The sequence below is a fragment of the Miniopterus natalensis genome, chromosome 9, assembly GCF_054644295.1.
Source record: "Miniopterus natalensis isolate mMinNat1 chromosome 9, mMinNat1.hap1, whole genome shotgun sequence".
NCBI lineage: Eukaryota > Metazoa > Chordata > Mammalia > Chiroptera > Miniopteridae > Miniopterus > Miniopterus natalensis.
This window is the reverse complement of record NC_142089.1, coordinates 17,850,409-17,875,641: the sequence shown is the minus strand read 5'-3', so window position 1 is coordinate 17,875,641 and position 25,233 is coordinate 17,850,409. Positions and strand designations below refer to the sequence as shown.

Sequence of the window (25,233 nt, the reverse complement as noted above, 5' to 3'; positions counted from 1 at the left end):
CTTTGCTTTCTCTTACCTTCATGTAATCTTTACATTCCCTCCTTAATACCAAGCACATAAAAGAAACTGCAGAACTTCCATTCTCTGTAGCATTTGAGAGCTTGTTTCCCAGTAGTCATCAGTTTGGGTTTAAATAAACCTTTTTTTAAAATTAATGTTTTTAAAAATTTAAATCATTTAAATTTTTCAATTACAAGTTGACATACAATATTATATTAGTTTCAGGTGTACACCTGTTTTTAGACATTATATAACTTAGTAAGTGATCATCCCCATAAACCTAATACATAGTTATTACAATATTATTGACTATATTCCCTGTGCTGTACTTTACACTCCCACGACTATTCTGTAACAACCAATTTGTACTTCTTAATCCCTTCACCTTTTTCACCATATCCCCAACTCCCTTTCCACCTGGCAACCAACAAAAACTTCCCCATATCTATGCATCTGTTTCTGTTCTACTTTTTTCATTTTGTTGGAGATTCGATTGTTGATATGTATTTATTGTCATTTTATTGTTCATATTTTCTATCTTCTTCTTAAAGAAGACCCTTTAACATTTCGCATAATACTGGTCTTGTGATGATGAACTCCATTAGTTTTTTGTTTTTTTTAAAGATTTTTAAATTGATTTTTACAGAGATGAAGTGAGAGAGAAACATTGATGTGAGAGCAAAACCAATCGGTTGCCTCCTGCACACCCCCTACCAGGGGTTGAACCCACAACCTGGGCATGTGCCCAGACTGAGAATCAAACTGGCAACTGTTCTGTACATGGGAGGATGCCCAACCAACTTAGCCACACTGGCCAGGGCAGTTTTTTCTTGTCTGGGAAGCTCTTTATATATCCTTCAATTCTAAATGATAACTTTGCAGAGTAGATTAATCTTGGTTGTAGGTCTTTGCTTGTCCTCACTTTGAATATTTCTTCCCAATCCCTTCTGGCCTGCAAAGTTTCTTTTGAGAAATCAGCTGAAAGTCCTATGGGAGTTCCCTTGTAGGTAACTAACTGCTTTTCTCTTGCTGCTTTTACGATTCTCTCTGTCTTTAACCTTTTCTCTCCCTCCACCCCCACTCTCTCTGAAAAGCAATGGAAAAATATCCTCCAGTGAGGATTAAAAACAAAATAAAAAACAAAATTCTCTACAGGTTTGGACATTCTTACATTGTATCTTTCTCATCTTTGTATTTGTCTCAGTGCCTAGCACAATAGCTGCCTCAACAGGCACCAAAAACATTTGTTGCAGTGTCTGTCTACCATACACCTCTGAAGACTCATCTGCATATCTTGTGGCCAAAAAGGGCTCAGGGAATACAGGCAAACTAGATGAGCAGCTATGACTGTCTCCTCTCCTCCCAGCCCCTGAGTTATGCCCCATAGGAACCAGGTGGCCCTCCAAGCACCTTTATGTCTTCACTCTAGCACTTGGCCTTGCTCATAAACCCCCTAGAGCCATTGGTCCTCTCTGATCCAGGCCTTACATACCTTTCCAGCTCCACCCCACTGTTGCCCCACTTTCTTTATCCTGCCTGCTCTAGGAACCATATCCTGCTTACCCTCTCCAAATACACCAGGATGTTCCAAATCGCTGTGCTATTGTACAAACCCTTTTCTCTGCTTGAAATGCACTTTCCCCTCTTGTCCACCTAGGAAGTAGCTATCCCCTCCTCCAAGAAGTGCAGCAAACATTAAACATTCTTTCCTCTGTGCTACTGTGTACCTTGTAACTGTTATAGCCATCCCAGTGTAGTATGACTTGTTTCCTCACCATCTACCACAATGCCTGGCACAGAGCAGGGTCGTAGTGACTGCATGCTGAATCAGGATATCACATTCGGCTAGGATAGTAGTATCATCCTTTGGAGGGTTTTTGGCACCACTCTATCCTAGCTGTGTTACCTAGCTGGGCAAGTCACTATAGCTCTCTGAGCTCTTTCTTCATCTACAGACTAGGAGTGACAGCACCCACCTCCTAGGGTTGTCGTAGAAGTTGGATTAGGCCTGTAATATACATAAAGCAGCATCTGACTGGTACATGGTGAGCATTCAGCTAGAGGCAGTTTTCACTGCTACCATAACTCTGGTGCCTTGTCTCCCCTCCACTGGAGAACGCAGAGCCCACAGGCCCCAGAAGACACATGTGGAGCTTCCTGGCCCAGAATCCCACACCTCTGCACTCTCCCTGACAGGCAAGAAGGGAAAGAAATACAGGACACAAGCTCATTAGGAGTATAAAAATAGGACTTTTTTTTCCTCATAATCATATCAATTATCAAAGAAAGAAACAGTATGTAACAAAAATACAAAGCTCTGGTGGATTTTTTTTGTCAGTTTTTGGGATTTTTGCCCCTCACCCATCCCTCCCCAACAGCCCCTTCCCAGGGATCCCCTGGCTGAAGCCTGGATGCTGTCCCTGGGGTCACCCTGGGGCTCAGGAGAACCGGTGGTCCAGGTCCCTCTGGGGGTTGGCCGAGTATGAGTAGGCCTTGCCTAATACCAGGCGGTCCCGCAGCAGCTTGAAGAAGGCGTAGTAGTTGCTGAAGAGGATGAGCGCCAGTGAGATGGTCTGGTGCCACTTTTCAGAAGACATTAAGGAGTACAGCTGGTAGACAATGACAGCACCTTCCAGCAGCAGCAGAATGTTAAGGATCCGCAGAGGTTTGCTGAAAAAGAACTGCCCAGGAAAGCGTAGGCATGGACTGGGAAGTATGCTCTGGAAACCTGCCTCTTGCATGGGCTGGGTGGGCCAATGAAGGGGATGAGCTCTTGGGGGGCCCCATGCAGAGTGGGTTGGGAGGACGACTTTGGAGGGTTGGGCACGGACTTTGCTGCCTCTCTGCCTTTGCTTGTGGTGTTCCTTCTATCAAGACTATTGCTTCCCACATACGTTGTTTAAGATCCTATTCACCTTCTACCTCCTCCAGGAAGCTTTTCTTGAGAGGTCTTGCTTGGTCTTTCAAACTTTTTCTGGTCTAAACTCAACACCTTTTTATATGTGATCCTCCTGGTACTGTAAGACCTGAGCAAATTAGAATCTTATGCCATATTATAGATTCTATAGCCTGAGTCACCACTACTTCATGTGTAGCATAGCCAGCTAGGCCGGAAGTTTCCAGGGGACATGGTGACGCCACACTCTTACCTGGTGTTTACTGGGCAAGGGAGAGTATAGGGACTCAAGAGTGATCAAAGTCTAGGGATCTAGATTCTGCAGAAGTCAAGGTTCTGCACGAGCCAGGGTACCTAAATCTCAAGAGCTGCTTACAGGATGGGAGAAGTAGCAGGAAATGGGAGTCCAAGAAACCAGTATGCCAGGCTCAGCTCTGCACCTGGCAGGCTTCTGGGACCCTGGGCAAGTCCCTTCCCTGTCTGGGCCTTAGGTTTCTCTACTGTGAAATGAAGAGATCACCCAGATCAATGATTTCTCAAGTTGTGTTCCTTATATCACCGGGTTCTGAGGAGGTTATTTTAGGGACTGTATCAGTGGTGAGTGGGAAGTGAAAGAAGTTCCAACCCTTTCAAATAGAGCAGTGCCATGAGGTCCTATATATTGGACTTTAGTCTATGACTATATTGGGCAAAGGATTTTGATAGCAAAATAAATAAATAAAATGGAGACCACTAGCCTAGATGATTTTGAGCAGCCCTTTTCCATAGTGTCATTACCACTACCAGTTTCCAAATTTCTCAGGAAGGCACCCTTGAACAAGTTAAACTCTCTAAGCTGATTTTAGTATCTGAAAATGGGGAGAGCCCTGGCATTTCTCCCATACACACAAGGTTCTGGTAAAGCGCGATGGAAGGGTGCATGGGAAGTGCTTACCACAATAAGCATACAGTACAAATGACGATAGTTGTTATTTTCACCACTGAGAACCCCTCCCCTTATTGTATCATCTTTCCCGCCTCCACCCAGTGTTTCCAAAGATCTGCTACCAAAGGAGCTGCAGTTATGAAGTGGTCATTGGCATGGCCATCCTTGTTCTGCATGTGTGCACTGTCTTCCTTTGGATTTGGGAAATACTAAAAATAGCTCTCTTATTATGACATCACCTTCCTGCCCCTCCTGCCATCTAGATAAGGCCCTAGCCCTCCTTCCCAGGGGAGCAGACTCACGTGGAACCGGAAGTGGGAGACATCAGAGGGGATGGCCACGTTGTAGTGACCCACTGCTTTGTAGACATTCTTGCTGTGCTTCACCAGCACGCCCTGCGGCCACATGCATTCTTCAGTCCACCTGGAGGCACAGCCCAACAATGCCTTTAGATCCCAGCTCACCCACAAAAGGGGGTAACAGAAGATTGAGCATGAGGAGAGACCACCAAGCCTCTACTCCCATTTCTATGACTTAGACACAGTAACTTTCCTTTTCTATAAAATGGGGTAAGGCCTGGCCAGCATGGCTCAGTGGTTGAGCATCGACCTAGGATCCAGGAGATCATGGTTCAAATCCCAGTCAGGGCACATGCCCAGGTTGCAGGCTCTATCCCCATTAAGGAGTGGGCAGGAGGCAGCCGATCGATGACTCTCTCATCATTGATGTTTCTATCTCTTTCTCTCTCTCCCTTCCTCTTTGAAATCAATAAAAATATATTTAAGAAAAAACAAAACGGGGTAAGAACCATGAAAAATTCACTGTACTGGCAGTAACAAGGTCTAGGGCTGACATTAATGTCTGAAGGACTGTCAAGAAAATCCTTTTTTCTCTCTAGGTGAATTTTCTTCATCTGGTCTCACCTGTAGCCTCCAATTGGTCCATCACACAGTTGCCTAAGTGATCTTTGTAAAATACCAAACTGAGCCTGACTGTTTTCTGCTCAAAGACCCCTGAAGACTATCCAGTGCTCTTGGGGGTCAAGTACCCCTCTGAGGCCCTGCATGGCCTTCCATGACTCCCACCATATAGCTCAGTTTCTAGTCCCTCCAGTATACCTTACTGCTTCATGTCTCTGCACAAGTTGCTCCCTCCAATTAGAGTGCCCTTCCTGATGCCTTATCGTTCTGGCAAGGTCTTTGTCATCTTTTTTTTTTTCTTTTTTCCAATTGATCTCAGAGAGAGGAAGGGAGGGAGAAAGAGAGAGGGAGAAACATTGATGTGAAAGAGAAATATTCATCAGTTGCCTCCTGCATGTGCCCCAAATGGGGATCGAACCCGCAGCTTGGGTATGTACCCTGACTAGAACTGAACCACCACCTTCTGGTGTATGGGATGGTGCTCCAACCAACTGAGTCACACTGGCCAAGGCTCTCTGTCACCTTTTAAAACTCCGAATCCTTCAGAAAGCCTTCCTCCAGTTCCTCACAGAGTTCAGTATCCTTTAACTCTCCCTGAATCCCCTACTACTGGTCTATTTTCCCCAATATTTTGTCACTTATTTATTTCTTTGTATCCCACACTAGACTAGGAGCCCTTAAGGGAAGGGACGGTGTCCAATTCATCTTTGTGTTCCTGAAGCATGTCACAAGGCCTGGCACATAGAGGCCCCAGTGAGCATGTGAATGAGGTGATGGAACCAGTGAGCTTTCTTCCAATATTCTGCGAGATCTCTCAGGAACCCCAAGGGTGCCAGGCTAGAGGACTGAGAATCACTGTCTGCAAGAAGCTCAATCTCATGCTCCTGCTAGAGTGGAGTATGAGCTGGGGCATGGTAAGAGATGAGGTAGAAAAGGCTGGCAGGACCCAGTTCATCAGCTGGGAAACTGTGTGAAAGAGCCTGGATCTTATCTGCGGACCGTGGTGAGCTACAGACACGTTTATCCTCATATTCAGCTATGTTCTATCTTTCTACTCTTCCCTCCCTTCAGAGCCCAAGGCTAAGCCCCATTTTGGCAATGCCCATCCCCTTTCCTGGACCACCCGGACAGAGGCTGAGAGGGCCCTGAATGGCACAGAGGGCCAACACCAGGAGGGTTGGCCTCTGTGGCCTCCCTTTGCATCTCTGCTTCTAGGTGGGCGTACCTCTACAAACTATCCTAGCAGCCTCTTCTCTGCGAGGCCTGGTGCTGGGCCCAAGACTCAGATGTGATACAGAAGTGGCCCCACCTTGAGAAGCTTCCAGTCCAATGGGACAATACAGGCAGAAAAATTAGTGTAACCTGGGTGAATAGCACTGTGGTGAAGGGCTGTAGAAATGCTAGGCCTCCATGAAGAATTAGCCAGGCTGAGGGGAAGACAGCCTAGCCCCTCGGTGTCCCAAGCTGGGGACTTCTGCCTCTGCTCTGGGAGCAACGATATCCTGCAGCTGGGCTTCTTTCATGCCCCTCATCCTATTTGTATACACAGCTATCATCCCCACCAGACTGTGAACTCCTCAAGGATCTCATCTCAGTCATTTCCTCCGTGTCTTTTCTTCCCTGTCCAGGGTTCACCATCAGCTAACATAACACCATATCTTGTTACCAGACATGTTTCTAAGGTCCCTCCACTATTCAGAACCCTTTATAGCTTTCCTTTGCCTATAGGTCAAAGCCAAGCTTCTGTGTCCAATACATAGCATCAGGCCTGGTATGGATTAGGTAGAAATAAGAGTCTGCTGAGAGAGTAGGTGACCTAATAACTGAATGGATGAGTAAGCAGTTGATAGAGGGAGTGAAGCAATAAATGAATGCATCAGTAAATCAGTCAATGAGTGAATAAGTCGTGAATGAGAAAGTCAATGAGTCTATGAATTTACCACCTGTCCCCCCCCATTTCTAGTCCACTACAAGTTACCTAAGAACAGGGAACATGTCCGGCTTGTTCATGCCATACCCCATTCTGCCACAAGGTCTAGCATACAAGACATGCTCAATAACTATTTGCTGACTGAATGAATGTGTTGATGAGCGAAGAGGTGAGTGACTCCAGACACCAACCAGGAGGGTTGGGGTTGGGCAGAGAAGGGTAGGGCAACTCACGGGTGCTGCAGCACATTGGAGCACAGCGCTGGGTCCACCTTCTGCCAGCAGCCCAGGTGGGCAGCAGCCTTGTGCAGTAGGTCACAGTAGCTGGCAGGCAGCAGGTGTTGCATGAGGATCACTGAGGTGCTGATGGACACCAGAAGGAAGAGCTCGCAGGACCAGCGCTTGTCATAGTAATGTGTGTTCTGGGGGCAGGAAGAGATGGGAAAGGCCTGGGATGCCCATAATGCCCTCACTCCCTCACCCTTCCCTGATTCTATGTGCCTTGAACATCAGGACAACCCTGGAGAGAACTCAGGGTAACCTGAAACCAAGGACCTAACACATAACAAAAAAGGCTTAACCATGGGCTTAGACCCTGTGCCCACTTAGTTTTCTACGAAGAAAAACTGCTCCTACTGTCGACCACTCTGAGCCAGAGCACAGGCACTGGGGTCCAAGCAGAGACTCTGGGGTCCAACAGACATGAGTTCAAATTTTGGCTCTGCTGCTTATTAAATGTGTTACCTTGGGCAAGTCATTTCACTGCTCTATGCTCTAGCTTCCTCATCTGTTAAGTGAGGATAAGAGTAATCACCAACCACCTCTGAGAGGCATCCAGAGGACTATAATACCCATGAAAGCTCTAGCACATTGTAGGTGCTCAATAGACTTTAAGTCCTCTTAACCTCAGATTATTCAGTGTAGTCCATCCTTGGAGAAATGTTTCAAGCCTACAGTCAGCTGGAGAGGTAATTTCCCAGGCCACACAAACTCAACCGCTGAGCCATGCTCAGCCAGGCTCATCACTGATGTTTCTCTCTCTCTCTCTCTCCCTCTCCTTTCCTCTCTGAAATCAATAAAGATATATTTAAAAAAAAAAAGAAATACAAGTCACTGCTCTTTGTTATCAAGTATTATGAACAATAATGCCAGGTCCTCCTCATTTGCTGGGTGACCCTTTGTAGGCCACTTCCTTTCAATGAGCCTTATTGTCCCACCCTAAAATAGAAGTAGCAGCCACTCTAGCCCTCGAGAGAACAAACAGAATCTCATCAAAAACGGTAGAGTTATTTATGCAAGCAGGAGGTCGCCTGCAGGGCAGGCAGCAGGGTGAAGCCCTGGGCAGGCCCTTTACCTCCCTGGGTTGAGCTACATACCTTCACGAACCAGACAGGCACAAAGGCCACATAATAAGCACTCAGCATGGAGCTGACCAGCACTTCCTTCATGCGCCAGTTGAAGTCCATCTTGAGGAACTCCACCTCGCTGCGGATGAGGCTGGGCGACAGGCAGCAGGCATGGGTGGGCATTGAATCTGGGCCATACAGCTGCCGAGTGTGCTGCTTCCATGTCTCCCGCAGGGTCAGCAGGTAGTCCCGGCTCCGGGCCAGGCCACTGACAGCCTCCCGGGGACCCATGGAAGCCACATGGCTGAAGAGATTTGTCTTGCGGAGGTCACAGTTCAGCTGCAGGAACGGAATGTACATCCCAAACCTGCTGGGGAAGACAGTGGTGAGGGCAGGCCTGCCCATGGGCCGGATCCCAATCTTTAGGCACTGAGGGAATCCTTCTTTCCTTCCCGGGCCTGAGCTCTCCTGGCTGTTCTGAGGGAAGAATTTACCCATCCATCCTCCCATCCAAAGGTCCAGTCATTCAACACGTGTTAGCGCTGAGCATGTGCCAAGCATCAGGAATAGAGCAGGAAGCAAGAGGAGTCCCTGTCCTCACAGTCTACTGATGACTAACAGTAATCATAACTGCCCACAGTAATTGGGCACAGCCTATGTTCCAGACACTGTACTAAGTCCTTTACGTTCATTCTCTTCTTTTTTTTCTTCCTAAGAACATTGTGCTTTAGATACTGTTATTTTGTGCCCTTTTCAGATGAAGACGCTGTGGCTCAGAGAGGTGAAGGGGGTTCCCAAGGGTTACACAATTAGTAAAGGAGGTAATAGAGCTGGGATTTAAACCCAGAACAGTCTGGTACCATAGATCAAGACAGATACTCAAGAAATACTATGAGTAACTAATTTAAAATGTATACAGCACCACAAAAGAGAGGTATAAGTTGTTATGAGTACATATGTTAGAGGCAGCTCTTAAGTGTGCAGAGGAGGGCAGTTCAGGAACAATATTTGTGTGCCTACTATGTGCCAAGCACAGAAATGGACCCTTGAACAGTACAAATCACTTCCTCTGAGTGGTACCCTTAGGTTAGGGCTGGAGCTAATTAGTAAAGGGGTGTTTTGAGAGTCTAGCTGATATCATTTGAGGAGAAAAGTAGACGAACCCATAGCTCAGAAGGGTAGGTAATTATAAAAAGTGGGTAAGTGTCTAGCACAGTACATGGAACATCACAGTAGGAGCTCTTTACAAGCATTCTCTTTTTTAGCTTGGGGCCTCTCAATTTCCTCAGACACAGACACAGAAGGGGTCCCTGGGCTGCTCCCAGAAGTTAGGGTCAATGAGAATGCTACATTTTCTTATCAACAGTAATTGCCTCTTTTCTTGTTTTCTGAGGTTCCAAGAAGATAAATGAGTGTCCTTGGGCAATTTGCCTCTTTGGGTTTTTGCTTTCTGTATAAAATGGGGATGCTACCATTCTCCCTGGGGTAATGTTAAGATAACTAGAGAATTTGGTTGAGAGCATAACCTTTGGGGTCAAATATGCCAGGATTAATATCCCAGCTCTGCTACTTACTAATGCTGTGATCTAGGGCAAGTTACTTAACCTCTATGAGCCTCAGTTTCCTTAACTTGCCTTAAGTTACATAGCTTGTATTGATTCTCTATGCTCAACCAGGCATTATGCTAGAGTTTTCATAAATACTCTCAATTTCTACAATAACCCTAGCATGGTGCCTGGCTCAGAGTATGTCAATATGACTTTGTTTAAAAAAGAAATAGGCCAGTGATTCTATAGGACAGAAAGAAGACTGAAATGGGATTCCCAAAACACTCTTTAGGATACCCTGTGGGAATGAGGGGGCGGAGCACTTACATGAACATATAAGGGATTCAGAGTCAAACTTAAGGGCAAGTCCTTAAAATTTCCTTAGCTTTGCCTCTAAGAACTGCAGGTTCAATTAAATTATGTGGTAACAGCAGTGACTGCTCTGACAGGTCACAAATTAGAAGCAGCTTCACATGCAAGATGGAAGATTCCCTCCCATCCTCTCCACCCAAGACATAACAATAGGAAATGAAGCCATATCAGCAAAACAAGTGGGAGGAGGCGTATCAGTACACAAGTGATTCTGACAAATTTAGGAAGCGACGGAAACATGTCAACAGATGAGGGAGGAAGCCATTGTCTAGAGCAGCAATGAGAGTCACACATGTAATTTAAAAATTTCTAATAGCCACATTATAAAATAGATAAAATTAATTTTAATACTCTATTTTACTTAATGCAATATATACAAAATATTATCAATGCAACACATAATCATTGCTTATGAATGACATTTTACTTACTTTCTTTTTTTGTACTGTCTTCAGAATCCAGCGTATATTTTACACTTATAGCACATCTCAATTCAAATTAGCCTATTTCAAATGTTTAATAACAACAGAAGGCTAGAAACTACTAACCTGGATGGCACAGGTCTAGGATATGCCATAAGAGGGCTGCACTGGGGGTAGGAGCTTCTCTGCCTAGAGTGACTCAAGAGAGACTCTGGCTTGAAGTGAGCAATTTTGATAGAGGACAGAAGTGAGAAGCAGGGCTGAACAAATGAGATTAAACAAAGGATCTGTATTTATGTATACAAATCAGTCCTTTTACTCTATTACACACCTCATATAACCCACCCTGAAGGATTTTTCTCTAAAGAAATCGAAGAAAGCATTTGAGAATTGAGGTCTCCAATCTGGGCATCCGAGAGTAATACCTACCCCCCTTTTTTTCTGGCCAATGAGGGCTCACAGCCTGACAACTAGTACCTTAATCATCCTAAAGCAAAGTTTGCCAGTCAATATGCCTTGCCCACACACTCAGAACTCCCAGTCAAATCTCCTGTTCTCTATACAATGGTAGGGGGAGAGAAAATGCACTCCAAGCTACTAGGTCCTTTGTTCTTAAATAAAGACAACCAAAGAAACCAACTGTACCTAGAAAACTAGCAGCATGAAACAGAAAAATTGACCCAGGACGAAAGACAAAATTGTGGGAACATAAAGAGATTTTAAAAACAAGAGAATGCCATAAAAAAGAATAATCAGAAAATAAGAAAGAGGCCTTAGATAGGAAAAACATGATTGCTGAAAAAAATCTCAATAAAAAAGCTGGAAGATAAAGTTGAGGGAATCTCCCTAAGGCAAAGTAAAAAGGAAGAGACAGAGAAAGACTGATGGAAGGGAGATGAGAAAAATATGAGAGAAAATATAAAAACAAATGATCAATCTATGAGGTCTACCATCTGATGAACAGAAGTCCCAGAGAGAATAGAAAACATGAAGGAAAGATATTATCAGAGAAATAATACAAGAACATTTCCTTGAATTGAATACCTAAATCTTTTGGTTACAAAAAATCCTAGAGTACTGAAAGATGAATGAGAAAGTTCCACACTAGACACATCCTAGTGAAATTTCAAATAATCAAAAGATAAACAGAATATCACTCAAAGCCTTCAGAAAGAAAAAACAAGTCATCTATAAAGTAACTGGAATCAAACTGGTATCAGTCTTCTCTTTGGAAACATGGGATGCTAGAGACAATGAACCAGTACCTTCAACATTCTGAGAATATGAATTTGAATTTAATTTTCTACATTCAGCCGAATCACCAATCAAGTATGAGGGCAGAATAAAGATATTTTTAGACATGCAAGGACTTAGAATGTATATAGCTACCACGTACCCATTGTTAAGAAAATTACCTGATTGTGCAGTCCAGCAAAATAAGGAAGAAAACCAAGAAAGAGGAAGATATGGGATCCAGGAAATAGTGGATCCAACCCAGGAGGGCAGCGTAGGGAAGTCCCAGGCTGATAGCTGTACATCAGGCCTAGGGAGCAACCACTCCAGACTGGAGCAGGAGGATGCAGAGCTCCAGGAGGGATGTCTTGGGGGGAGGGGGCGGGGAATGAGCTCCAGGCAACAGGTAGCATGACTGAGAGAGGCTGGATAAACTTGAGGATATGTTGGAGGCCCATCATTCTTTTGTCAACAAGAAAAAAGAAAGGCAATTAGAAACTCCAAGATAAATAAAAAGCTGTATAAGAAAGTTAAAATCTAAATATGAAGCAAACTAAACTATGACATGATTTTAAGCAACTGATGAAATGTAAGAAAAGAGAAACCATTTGAGCTTGATACTACAACATTCTTTTTTTAAGAGGCTCGAGACTGTAACTCAGTAACTATAGAGAAGGAATGTCATCTATGCATTCATCTGTGGCCCTACACTGAGTGGCATTTTCATATTCATAACATCAAGGCTATTATTTTTAATTTTTAGAATTAGCCTTAGACAAAGAATGTGTTTATACAGAAGAGCGTGAATGTCAAGCTTGACTATATAAGAGTATAGTTGTCAGGAAGTGAGGGGAGGGAAAGGGGAGAAAGAGTGGATGGGCAGGGTTCCTAATATTCTCCTCTTATATAAAAGGGATTAAGATACTGACTATTGTGGATGGAATAAAAAATACAGGCATTCTCATATTACTGAAAAAGGTAACTAATAGGAAACAAAAATAAGTTATTAAACACTGGAAACAGTAGGGATGGAAGAGTAAACTAAATCTTTTATCTCTTATCGTATGTGTATATATGAATGCTTGGTACGCTTGTATATGAAAGGAAATTTATTTCCAGTATATACAAGAAACCAGAAATATTGGTGGCTACCTCTGTGCAGGGAAACTGGGTAGCTGAGAAACAGAAGTCAAGGGGAGACTTTTTCACTCACATTCTTTTATATCTGTTGAATTTTTAAATATGTTTTTATTGATTTTAGAGAGAAAGGGAGAGGGAGAGAGAGAAACATCAACTGGCTGCCTCCTGCATGCCTCCTGCTGGGGATAGAGCCCACAATCGGGGCATGGACCTTGACTGGGAATCAAACTGGCACCAGCAGTGCAATCGGTTAGTGCACAGTATTTATACCTGTTGAAAAAGCCTACTGGATTTAATTTTTTATGAGATACATGTATTACGTTCATAAAAATTAAAAAATTAAGCAAAATACAAACATCGGATGATGTCTGTATCCAAGGAGATTGGACTCACCGGAGAGTAACCAGAAAGGTCAAATTTAGGCAAATGTTGACAATTTAAATCAGTACAACCACTCTGGAGGATCACTTACTAATAGCTATCAAAAATGTACATAGTGTACTACCCAGTGTGGCTCAGTTGGTTGGGTGCCATCCCGTGCACAGAAGGGTCACCGGTTGGATTTCCGGTCAGGGCAAATGCCCAGGTTGCAGGTTCGGTCCCCGGTTAGGGGTGCTAAGGGAGGCAACTGATCAATGTTTCTCTCTCTCTCCCTCCCTCTCTCCCTAAAATCAATTTTAAAAAAATGGACATAACTTTTGCTGCAATAATTCTACTTCTGGGAATCTGTTGTACAAAAGTATTAGAAAAGTGTGCAAAGATTTATGCGAAAGAACGTTCCCTACCTCATTGTTTTAAATAGGGAGAGGATAGGCACAGCTCAAAAATCTACCAATAGAAGACAAAACAAACTGTAAGAAATCTATACAATGAAATACTATGAGGCCACTTGAAAAAGTGAGGCAGATCCATATGCATTGCCATGAAAAAATACCCAAGTTATATGATTATGTGAAAAATGTTATCAATTGTACATCATGCAAAGTATAATCCCATTTTCGTTTTAAAAAAAGTACATGTATGTGTTCTAGCACAAAAAAAATATGGAAGGATATGCTGTAAATAATGGTTTTCTGGGGGATTGAGATTATGTGGACTTCCATTTTCTATGATAAAAGCTTCTATAAAGTTTAATGTTTTTATATGACATATGTCACTCTTCTAATTATAAACTAGATATAATTGAAGCAACAGTGATGGGGCTCCTCCCATGACAGTACTCTTTTGGTCAAGCAAGGTAGAGAGGGAGAAGTGTCCAGCTATGAAGCTTCCCAGGGAACAGGGCTGGTCTAACCTGGAGAAGCTCATGAACCAGGAAACTCGGGTTGGGAAATAACTGTTAATGCCCAGGCAGCCAGAAGCCTGCCCCAGGAATAGCCTAGAGTAGACACCTTGCCAAAGCCCTCCCCAATTCTAGGCCAGAAAGGGGCAGTCCTGGGCTCCTCTTAGACACTATTTCTCCATCCTCAACAATCTGGGTTCTGGCAAGATGGAAGGAGTGAGTGACCAAAACAGACACAAAGACAGACATATACACATGCAAGTGCAGATATATACACACATGCTTCATGCATAGACACCCACAGGAAACATGCACACAGGTGCCTACATGCATACAGACCTAGGGGACGCACCAAGAGCTTACACAAACACTGATATACACAGCCAGAAAGAGAGAGAACCAGAGAGAGAGGAAAGGAAGAGAGAGGGAGACAAAGCCTGTGCATTCTCCCTCAGGAAACTTCCTTTGGGATATACACTCAGATTTGAGTCCCGTTCTGACCTCCCCCTTGGTGGAACCTTGGGTAAATTATGGCATCTCAGTTTCTGCTCCTGCAAAAGAAGGCTAATCACTCTGACCTCGGGGATATTGTCAGACAATGTGAGGGGACATTGTTGCCGCCCTGCCTGGGAGTCTTCCAGGTGTGGGGGCCTGGTGACCCAGCCACACTCAGGACAAAGGTCAGGAGCCAGGTGCTAGGCAGTAAGGGGTGAAATGAGGGGTACTCACGGATAGCAGAGGAACAGGAGGTTCAGGAAGGAGTAGGTCCTGAAGAGGTGGATGAGGGAGCGGCACAGGCTCCAGCCTGTTGCCGTGAGAACGGTGAAGCGGGTGAGGAACAGCAGGATGGAGCGAAAGAGGGAGACCTTTCCCCTCTGAGAAGCCTGGGTCAGGGTGAGATAGGACAGGATGGGGCCTTGGATAAAGGCCATAGGGGCTGTGCCCAAATCCCTCCCAGTATGGCCTATGATCCCATCCAGGCAAATATGGGGCAGCAGGCTAGGCAGAACCTGGCAAGGGAAGTTCTTCTCCTCAAACCCAGTAAACTCCAATAGCCGAAGGGATGTGAGTAATGCTCTTTGACCAAGTCCAAAGGGAGCCCCAATGAAATGCTTCAGGGTTGAAGGGCTCCACATGTCTCCTTGGCACCCCCAGGGGAAAGGGAATCCCAAAGTCCCCAGCCTCGAGGAACCAATCACCTCCTTCACGATGGACCCAATGAAGCGGCGGCCCAAAACGATGGTGGTCACCATCAGCAAGTTGAAGTCGATCAGGTGGAAATTCTGTCAGGGGCAGAGGCTGGGGGTCATGTGGGCCCCCTGCCCATATATAAGCTATTCTCATACCCACCTCCCTCTGCCCAATCCTTTCCATAGGGACTGTCCCCACTCTCTGACCTTCAAAGGCCTCCAGCTGAGTCAGGACAGGAAATTACCTAGAGGAGTAGAACAGGACCCAGAGGAGGGAAGTGGGAACGTCCCTGGAGATAAGAGAGTGGTGTGTGAGCCCTCTTGCTCTGATCACCCCTGCCCCTGTCCCTGAACCTCTCTTTCTGCAAGGAGAACTTTCCACTCCTTGAAATACTCATGTATGCCTGTGGTTCATCTTCCCCACAGGACTTAAGACTGTGCTTCATTAGGCAAAATCTGTCAGATTCATCTCTGCTACCTTTACAATGTCTTAGTGTGGTGCTAAGCACATTAGGGGTGAGTATTCAGGAATCACCAGTTACCTGTTCCTTCTATACTTCCCTTGCCCAGCACGAGGCCAAGCATACAGGGTGCTAGGTAAGCTATGCTAAACTGAAACCAAACATATCTCTCTCTCTCTCTCTCGCTCTCTCTCTCTCTCTCTCTCTCTCTCTCTCTCTCACACACACACACACACACACACACAGCTGGTCCTAGCTGGGCACCTACCAGGGAGGTGTGGGAGGGAGGGTGGGAAGGTGGGTACCACCACACTGTCTTGTAGATGTTGATGTAGTGAACGAAGAGGGCCACAAGCTGGCAGAAGAAGAGCTGCAACTCAAACAGAATGCTGGCTTGGACTGGCAGCTCGGGGATCTTGCAGTGCTGTAGGGGCACGACTGTCTGGGTGGCCAGTGGGGGACTGGAGAGGCCTGTCCCGGAACTGCTCCTGGGGATAGGAAGGGAAAACATCAGGAGCTGACCTGAGAACCCTACCAAGAAGGGCTTCTGAGGCACAGGATTGTGCAGAACGATCAGAAAAGTAGTTCATGGCAAGAATGGAGTCTTTATCCCGCCTGTCAGACAAAGGAGTCAACAGAACCTTTTTCTGTCCCTAATCTTGTTCAGGCTTCCCAACATTGCCCAGGAAGGAAAAAATTATTAGATCCATTTTACAGATGAGAAAAAGGAGGCCAAAGGGGGGGGGGGGGAAGAAAACTTGACCAAGCCCCCAGCAAATGAGTAGCAGAACTATAACTGAATCCAGGCCTTGGGGCTTACTACCCAATGTACCACTGCAGCTGTCCAAATGACCACCCTCTGGGTCTTTGCTGCTGCCCACTGCCTTCTGAACTCCCTCTGGTATCTGGGGCATCACATCCTAGAGCTCAGTCAGGGTCAGCTTTGTCCTCACTACCCCTATGAACCCACAGTGAGGGGCAAGAGACAGAAAGGTGGTTTACCTGGTGCGGGAACGGACACTGGTGACTGATGCGCTGGAAGTGTGGCTCCCACCAGAGCCCCCGGAGGATCCTGGCTCACAGAGCGGATTACGACAGTAGGATGTCCTGTTGGGACCTCTTCGTCCTCCTGTGGGGCTCAGCATAAGGTAGATCCTCAAGCCAGAGGGCATATATCAAGGATAACAGCAGTGATACTGGCTACCAGTTACCTAGTGTCTTGTTTTACGATTTAATCAGAGACCTATGATCTGGCCCCTGTCTACCTCTTCAACCTCATCTACCATTCTCTTCAAGCCCCCACGCTTCAGCAATCCTGGCCTCTTTCTCCTTAAGCAAACCAAGCTTGTTGCTACCTCTTGTACTTGCTGTATCCTGTTTGCAGAGCCCTTCCCTGATTGCCATTTTGGAAGTATGTGCTTCCATAATTCTTTTTTCCTCCCACAACAATTCACTCTTGGAATTTTTCTTATTCACTTATTAACGTATTTATTGTCTGTCTTACCCACTAGTATGGAAACTACACTTATGTCTTTTTCTGTTGTATCCCCTCCCCATACCACAGTGCACAGCATTAAGTAAATGCCCATAAGTATATGTTGATGAGTGAATGAAACCGGCAGGGTAGGCTTTCCGTAGATTAGGGAACAGTTTATACTGTACCACAGGTAGTTTGGGGGTCTAGGTCCTGTGCTCCTAGCTCTGGTGTACGCTGCCCCCTTCAGATACTACATAGTTTCTATAGGCTTACAGTTCTGGGCACTCTTGAAGCTTTTTCCTCTAGGGCCTGAGGTCCAGCTCAAGGGGCATCCTGGTGTCCTACAGTCAGGACCCAGGGCCTGAGCACAGGGTAAAGGGTGTGGGCTTTGGGAGAATGGTGTGGTTGTGGACCCAGAACTTGGACCCACAATCTATTTCTCTAGCCTTAACAGCCTAGCCCAAGCTCCCAGGCACCATCCTGCTTATAAACACCACTCCAGTTCTAGTTAAGGTCATAGCCTTGCTTATATCCCTTCGGGGTAACACAGCAGCCTACAGAACACACACCCTTTGCCCTAGTTCCTCAGTCTGGAAGCTTTTCCCACAAGTCTCCACAAAGAACTTGTCTATGAACTCTGTCCCCCAACCAGCCCCCAGCCCAGAAGCTCTGTTCGTACACTATTATACTCAGATTAGAAAATCCCACACAAGCACCCTCAGCCCAAAAGCTCTGTCCACACCTACTCTCCTCTCTTTACAAGCTCTGCACCCACACAGGCATCCTCAGCTCAGAAGTCCCGCCTACATACAATTGTCAGCCCAGAAAACCCGCCCACAAACCAATAAAAGCTCCGCCTACCATCCTGCTTATAAGCACCACCCCAGAAGCCCCGCTCCAGAATGGGCTCTCTTAGTCTAGAAGGTCTCCTTCTACCCCCACCACTCCCAATATAAAGCCCCTGCAACCCAGAAACATCGCTCCCGCTCCAGAACCTACAGTCCAAGGGCTCCGCCCCTAGCACTGAGGCCCCACCCCATTAAGCCCCGCCCCCACACCCAGCCCAGTCCTCACCAGAGCCCAATTCTCCACAAGACCCCTTTATTTTAGAAGTCCCGCCCACCGCTCAGCTGTCCCGCCCCAACAACAGAGGCCCCACCCCTCAAAACGACAGGAGGGGGCGGGGTCCCTCAGCGCCCGAATCCCCTCCCCCTCCCCTCGCCGGGATCCCGTCCGCGTGTGGGAGCCATTAGCAGCTCGGCCATCCCAATCTCCGCGCCCGCCCGGTCCCCGGCCGAGCCGGACCCGCTCTGCTCACCCATCTCCTCCCCCCGGCGCGCTCTGCTTCGCCGCCGCAGCTCCTGCGGGCAATATGTCGGAGGCGACGGCGGCCGGGAGAGGACTAACCGCCGCAGCCCAGTCCGCGGGTATCCGCCGCGAGCTCCCGCCTCGCGCTAAATTTGCATACAAGGCCGGGCTAGAGGCTGGGGGCGCGCTTCTTAAAGGGGCCGTCCGGACCAAGGCGGGGACTGCGCGGTCTTTGTCTCGCAGTTCCCCACGCCCTTCCTGCAGCTGCTGCTAAAGAAACCCGAGAGGCCAGGAAACCCACGTCCTGCTCTTCCGTCGTGACTTCTCCCAGCATCTCTTCAGGCCCGAGGGAGGGGGCCGGAAGCCGCCGCTCGTCTCAGTTCCTGCCCGAGATGGACTGTGCTCCTGAGTGGCCCGCAGGCTCCTCAAACTCGACACTTCCCAAATTGGGCTGTCCCCTTTCTCTTCGGCCTTATTGCTCTTTGGTCCACCCCAGTCAAAACCTGAGAGTTATTTCCCCCTATCCCTTGGCCCCACATCTAATCTTTTACATAGTCTTGCCGACCCTAAGATGTAAATATTTCTCACATCTGAACCTATTACCCTGCAGCACCTGTTCAAATTCTGACTGCCGGTTCCCAGCCTTGAAATCCTGTTTCTTGCCCTTTACAATGAGGCTGGTAATATTCAAGTTATAGGTCTTGGTGAGGATTAAATGAGATAATGCATGTAGAACAGAGTCTGTTTTATAAATTAAAAAGCCATCATTATTATGGTGATGTATGGCAAGCACTTAACACAGAGGAAGAGCTCAACAAATGAGCTACTACTAATAATTGTTATGGTTTCTTCCCTCTAAGACTTACAAGCTGTGTTAATCGCCTGGTAGCTCCATCACTTAGCACAGAGCTTGGCACATAATGGTCATCAATGTTCAATTAATTATATGAATTAGTAGATATTTAATTGATATTCAGAGCTTATAGTCAAGTGGGAGGATATGGACATTAAATTAGTAAATTCGGTAGTACGTTAGAAGAGAATGATTGCTGTGGAGGAAACAAGAAAGGGGAATGGCAGTTTACAATTATATAAAATAGGCTTCACTGAGGTGACTTCTGAGCTAACACTTGAAAGAAATGAATCAGTATGCAGCTATCTGGAGAGATAGGGCAGTCCAGGCAGAGGAAGTCAGTGGAAAGGCCCTCAGGTACAGGCATGCATGCCTGGCATGTTTAAGACACAGCCAGGAGCCAGTGTGGCTTGGATGGAATAGATGAGAGATTAGGATATAAGAAAGGATGGACCATATAGGACTGTGTGGCTTTACTCTGAATGAAATGGGAAACAGTTGGGAGGTTTGAACTTCCATTTTTATTGATTTTTAGAGAGAGAGAGGAAGGGTGAAAGAGAGGGAAACATCAGTTTGTTGTTCCACTTATTTACCCATTCATTGATTGTTGTATGTGCCCTGACGGAATGGAACTGCAACCTTGGTGTATGGGGACGACACTCTAACCAACTGAGGTATCTGGCCAGGGCCTGCACTTGCTTTTTAATTATTGATTAATTTTAGAGAGGAAAGGAGAAACAGATTTGTGTTCCACTTATTTATGCATCCATTGGTTGATTCTTGTATGTGCCCTGACCTGGGATCTAACCTGAAGCCTTGGCTTATTGGACAGTGCTCTAACCAACTGAGCTACCTGGCCAGGGCTGAACTTCCAATTTTTTTTAAAAAAAGTCTTTATTGATTTCAGAAAGGAGGAGGAGGAGGAAGAGATAGAAACATCAATGATGAGTTATTGGGGAGACAGAGATAAGAATCAATAAATTATGGTACAGTGTGATAATATCAGTCGGTATCAAGTTCAGAGGTGGATGGAAGGTGACTAACTCTGACGGGGTGGTGGACAAGAGAAGGCTTCCTGGGAGATGACATCAGAGCTGGTTTCTGAGAGATGGACAGGAGTTTGCCTATTATACTCCTATGGGAGGAAGCAATAGCTTGAGTCAGGTAATTGTTTTACTGGGGATGGGAGCAGAGCAATGTCTTGCTGTGCATTTATCATGTGCATAGTTCTAGACCTTGTACATGGTGAATACTTAGTAAATATTTGCCAAATTGCTTTTAGGGCATCCATACAATGCAGGGTAAGAGTTCAAATGAACTGTTATGCATGTGACCCATTACCGGTAGCTCCTGCCCACCTTGTACCTGTCCAACTATTGATTTTGCTTGCCTGGTATCTATTCATTCCTTCTGGTAAGAACACTGTGACTTTCCCTTGGGAAACTACCCTTCCTTCCACTCAGGTCATGTGGTTTGGTGAGGCTGCTTTATTCTGTAGTTCCAGTGTGGGTAGATGCCCCTGTCCTGGTGAATCAAAGCATTCCATCCCTGCCACCCCAGCGCCAGTGACTGGTTGCGGGGAGGGGTGTGTTAGTGACCCACTGCAGGCCAAATGTGATGCAACCCTAAGATCTTTGCTAGAAGTATTGGGAAATAATTTTAACTTTTGGGATGGCTAAGTAAATAGGATATAAACGTGGAGTTGTTGGTGGGTATCTTGATACTTTGGGGGGAAAACTTAACTGACAATGAAGGAAACAGTTACATCTGAAGCCTTTTTGGACTTTTCGATTACAAAAGTCCACTTTGGTGTCTGACTACTGCATTTGAAATAATGCAAAATACACACTTCTATCACTAGCAGAAACATCTAGGGGTTTAGCCCTTTCACATTTGCCTCCTACAGGCTCTCTGGGGAAAATAATAAGATGGCAGGATGCTGGTTAGGTTCTGTCCTCCAGATCTGTAGCCACACATTCCAGCTGTTTCTTGACTTAGAGACCTCACTTTGCTTCTTTGTGTCATTTCCTGATTAACTTGCTCTCTGTTGGTTCTTCCAGGAGTCTGAGTTTTTGAGGAAATGCCACTGGCTCTAGGCCAGTCTATGTTATTGGGTGTTAGGAGTTGGAATCTCTTCCTTGGTCATGTTATTCTGGGGCCAAGGCTGCAATGTCCATCCTCAAGATCAGTGGTTTTCAACCTGGAATACACTGACCTCTGGTGGTATACAGTGGAGGTGCTAAAACCATAGAACAAAACACAATACTGCTTTCTGGAGTGTTAATTTTATTCATGGAAATGTAAGGCAGTATTTTCAATATTAAAGTGTATTCAGGGCACCCTCTCCGAGCCAGTCTTACATAAACTCAAATCCTGGCTCCATCACTTACTAGCTGCATGACCTTAAGATTACTAAACCTCTGTGTACCTGATTCCTCAAACTATGAGGATATAGTATCAGTGCCTATCTTATGAGATTATGGTAAAAATTAAGTTAGTCTGTGTAAACTTACTCAGAACAGTGCCTGCTGCATAATAAGTGCTATGTAAGTATTAGTTATTACTGTTAAAACATGGATATATTGTGAAGTACAAATAAAACTAGTGTAATTTTAAGATCCAAGACTATGAAGAAATGTCACCTGCAGCTCTGACCCAGCTTCCCAGGGAGGGATTTGCTCTCACTTTCTTCTGCCAGCGAGAATACTTACATCTATGGAGAAAAGGGAACGCTTGTGCACTGCTAGTGGAAATGTAAATTAGAGCAGCCACTATGGAAAACTTTGGAGCCTCTTTGAAAAGTTAAAAATAGAACTACCATACAATCCTGCAATTCAACCTCTGGGTATTTATCCAAAAACAAAAATACTAATTCAAAAAGATATATGCATCAAGATATGGAAGCAATCTAAGTGCCTATTGATAGATGAATGGATAAAGATGATGTGATACATATACAGCGGCATATTACTCAGCCATTAAAAAGAATGAAATCTTGCCATTAGCAACATGGATGGACCTCAAGAGTAATATACTAAATAAGTCAGAGAAAAAGACAGATACTGTATGATTTCACTTATATGTGGAATCTAAATACCAAAAGAAATGAACAAAATAGAAACAGACTCATAGAGAACAAACTAATGGTGGCCTGAGGGAAGCAAGGGGGTGGGTAAAATAGGTACAGGGCAATGAGGTACAGACTTCCAATTATAAAATAAGTCTAAGGGATGTGATGTACAGCATAGGGAATACAGTAAGTAACATTGTAATAACTTCATAGGGTGACTGGTGATTACTAGACTTAATGTGATCATTTTGTAAGGTATTTAAATGTTGAATCACTATGTTATACACCTGAAACTAATAGTTTATCAACCATATATATATATTTTTAATCCTCACCCAAGGATATGTTATAATTTTAGAAACGGAGAAACATCAATGTGAGAAACATAGATCTATTGCCTCCCATATGCACCCTGACTGGGATCGAACCCATCACCTTTTGGTGTACAGGATGATGCTCCAACTAACTGAGCCACCAGGTCAGGGCTCAACTATATTCTTTTTCTTAAAATATATCTTTATTGATTTCAGAGAGGAAGGGAGAGGGAGAGAGATAGAAACATCAATGATGAGAGAGTCATCGATCAGCTGCAGCCTGCAACCTGAGCATGTGCCCTGACCGGGAATAGAACCCTGATCGCCTGGATCCTAGGTTGACGCTCAACTGCTGAGCCACGCCCGGCCGGGCTCAACTATATTCTTTAAAAAGAATACTTACATGTGATTTTTACTACAAGAGAGAATCCAGGTGAATTCACATTCTTCTAATTTCCAGGGCCATCCTTGTTTCATGTATACATTAGCTTCCTCTATCCACTTTCCACATCTTAGGGCCACCCACCCATTGTCATACAGACACTTGCCTTCCATTTGATTACAAGGATAATATATGCAAGCTTTAAAAAAATAACCATTTCTTCAGTTTTTCAAAAATAGGATTTTGTTAGGTAATGTACTTCATGGGGGGTGGGCAATGAAGATAGAAGGAACAGCATGAGCAAAGGTCCAGAGGTTATGTTCCAGAAGAGCAAGTCCATTTTGACTTGAGAGTAATTGAAGATGAGGCCGGAAAAATAGGATAAGTTTTTATCACTTGAGGATCTTGAATGTTACATACATTAAAGAGTTTGAAGTTGATTTAAACTCTCTAAGCCCGTTTCATCTGTAAAATTAGGAAACTTTCTCTCACTGAATTGTTGTGAGGACTGACGAGAGAAGCAAACAGATGGTGTGAGATATCCTACAGAGAAATGGAATGACTGTCTTGCGAGTTGGAGACAAAGATTCTACTCCTTGGTATAGAGCAAACCATCCCACCTCTCAGGATGGCCTCTAATTCAGATTTTCCCACTTTTGAGATCATATGTTCCTGCAAGGCACATATCAACCACCACCAGAGGGAGCTCAATACAAAGGAATCAGAGCTCACAGTTCAACAGGAAAATTGTGGTAGGCAAGTGTGGGCAGGGGGTGTGGAATCCTGAACCCAATCCAGAGATTCTCAATGGTAGTAGTGGGACATGGATCTAGGCGCCCTCTCTCTGGCCCCCTCTCCTTAGACCCATCCTAAGGACAGGGGTAGGATATGCCGCTACAACCTAGAGCTTAGGTAGCAAGTCAGATGTTAAGATCTCTAGGATGGGAGGTAGAGGATGAGGGGCCAGACCTAGTTTGGGGGCCTGAATTTCTGTATCTCAAGTAAAAGGGCTTTCACCAACTCTGGTTATAAGCCACTGAGCTGGGTGCCAGGCTAGGTAGTCTAAATCTAGCCAGACCTTAGAACAGGAGCAGAGCTGCTGTGTGGGAAGGAAAGAGGCAGTGCCATGTCTGATAATTAGTCATTAGAGTGGTGTCTGCATGGCGCTGGGACTCCAGCCTTTAGGTCTATCAGAAAGGGTTATGTACCCGGCTGGGCGTGGCTCAGTGGCTGAGTGGCGACCTAGGATCCAGGCGATCAGGGTTCGATTACCGGTCAGGGCACATGCCCCGGTTGCGGGCTTCATCCCCAGTTGGGGGAGTGCAGGAGGCAGCCGATCAATGACTCATCATTGATGTTTCTTTCTCTCTCCCTCTCCTTTCCTCTCTCTGAAATCAAGAGATATATTTAAAAAAAAAAAAAGGGGGGGGTTATGTGGTCTAGCTTCTCCAATCAAGACTACTTACTAACCTAGTGGTTCATACAATTTTTACAAAACCTTTGTCTTTTCCACTAACCCACACTGAGTTAAGTACTGATTTTTGTGTTGCAGATGTTAAAATGAAAGCCTAGAGACATTTAGCAGTTTACCCAAGATCAAATAGCACTCAAGGGCAGAGTTGGGCCTGGAAGCAGTAGGAGTGGCTCTGATGGGCCCAGGAAAGGGAAGGCAGGCCAACAGAGCAGCAGCCTTCAGAACTGCCGCAGCAAGCACTGGCTCTTGTCCAGGCTTCAGACTCACTCCTCCAGGACCAGCTCTGCTGCTAGCCCCAGGCTGCCAGCCCAAGTCTCCTACTCCCACCCCAGTCCCCTGAGAGCCCATCACCCTGGCAACAGCCAGAGAAAAGCCCAGCTAAAATATTTATGGCTCAAAACAGTCCAGAGGCTTCTGATAGGGGGAGGGGAAAAGGTTGAAGTCATCCCTTCTCTGCTTGCAGGGGAGGTGATTGACATGCAGGGCAGCTGGGTGTGTGGGTCAAGCCCAACAGGTCGGGGCTCTCACAGGAAGCTCTCTAGGCTGCAAATATTAATGAGGGAGGTCGTCCTGTATGTGACAGACGTGACAGGTGACAGGACTGGGTAAGAAACATAAGACGGATAAAAGGAAGAAGGAAACTCAAGTGTTGAGCAGTATTATGTATAGACCTTGTGCTGGGTATTTCACAC

General features: G+C 45.5%; 1 protein-coding gene across 4 annotated transcripts; it reads right to left on the bottom strand.

The window, feature by feature from the left end:
• Positions 1–2,184: 2,184 nt before the first annotated feature.
• TMEM39B (transmembrane protein 39B) lies at positions 2,185–18,728 on the bottom strand. Of its 4 annotated transcripts, XM_016217560.2 has the most exons (9): positions 18,459–18,728; positions 16,666–16,792; positions 15,932–16,151; positions 15,212–15,295; positions 14,742–14,896; positions 8,047–8,383; positions 6,905–7,092; positions 4,124–4,244; positions 2,186–2,681 (listed from the first exon to the last, which is right to left on the bottom strand). In XM_016217560.2, the coding sequence occupies exons 1-9, from the start codon at positions 18,460–18,462 to the stop codon at positions 2,439–2,441; spliced, it is 1,479 nt and encodes a 492-aa protein (XP_016073046.2). In that variant the 5' UTR covers positions 18,463–18,728; the 3' UTR covers positions 2,186–2,438. The 4 variants fall into 4 exon arrangements, with proteins under 4 accessions (XP_016073039.2, XP_016073046.2, XP_016073052.2 ...); XM_016217553.2 differs by lacking the exon at positions 18,459–18,728 and having other exon boundaries at positions 2,185–2,681; positions 16,666–16,936; XM_016217566.2 differs by lacking the exons at positions 16,666–16,792; positions 18,459–18,728 and adding an exon at positions 15,410–15,492 and having other exon boundaries at positions 2,221–2,681; positions 15,932–15,947.
• Positions 18,729–25,233: the final 6,505 nt, after the last annotated feature.

Bases quoted from the DNA above. Each gene is read 5' to 3' on its own strand.
- TMEM39B (XM_016217553.2), bottom strand. From the start codon at position 16,835: ATGCCCTCTGGCTTGAGGATCTACCTTATGCTGAGCCCCACAGGAGGA. The intron at 15,296-15,931 runs GTAGGTGCCCAG...TGCCCCTGACAG, and splicing joins CTCCCTCCCACACCTCCCTG to AATTTCCACCTGATCGACTT. The intron at 2,682-4,123 runs GTGAGTCTGCTC...TTTCCTGGGCAG, and splicing joins TCTCCCACTTCCGGTTCCAC to TTCTTTTTCAGCAAACCTCT.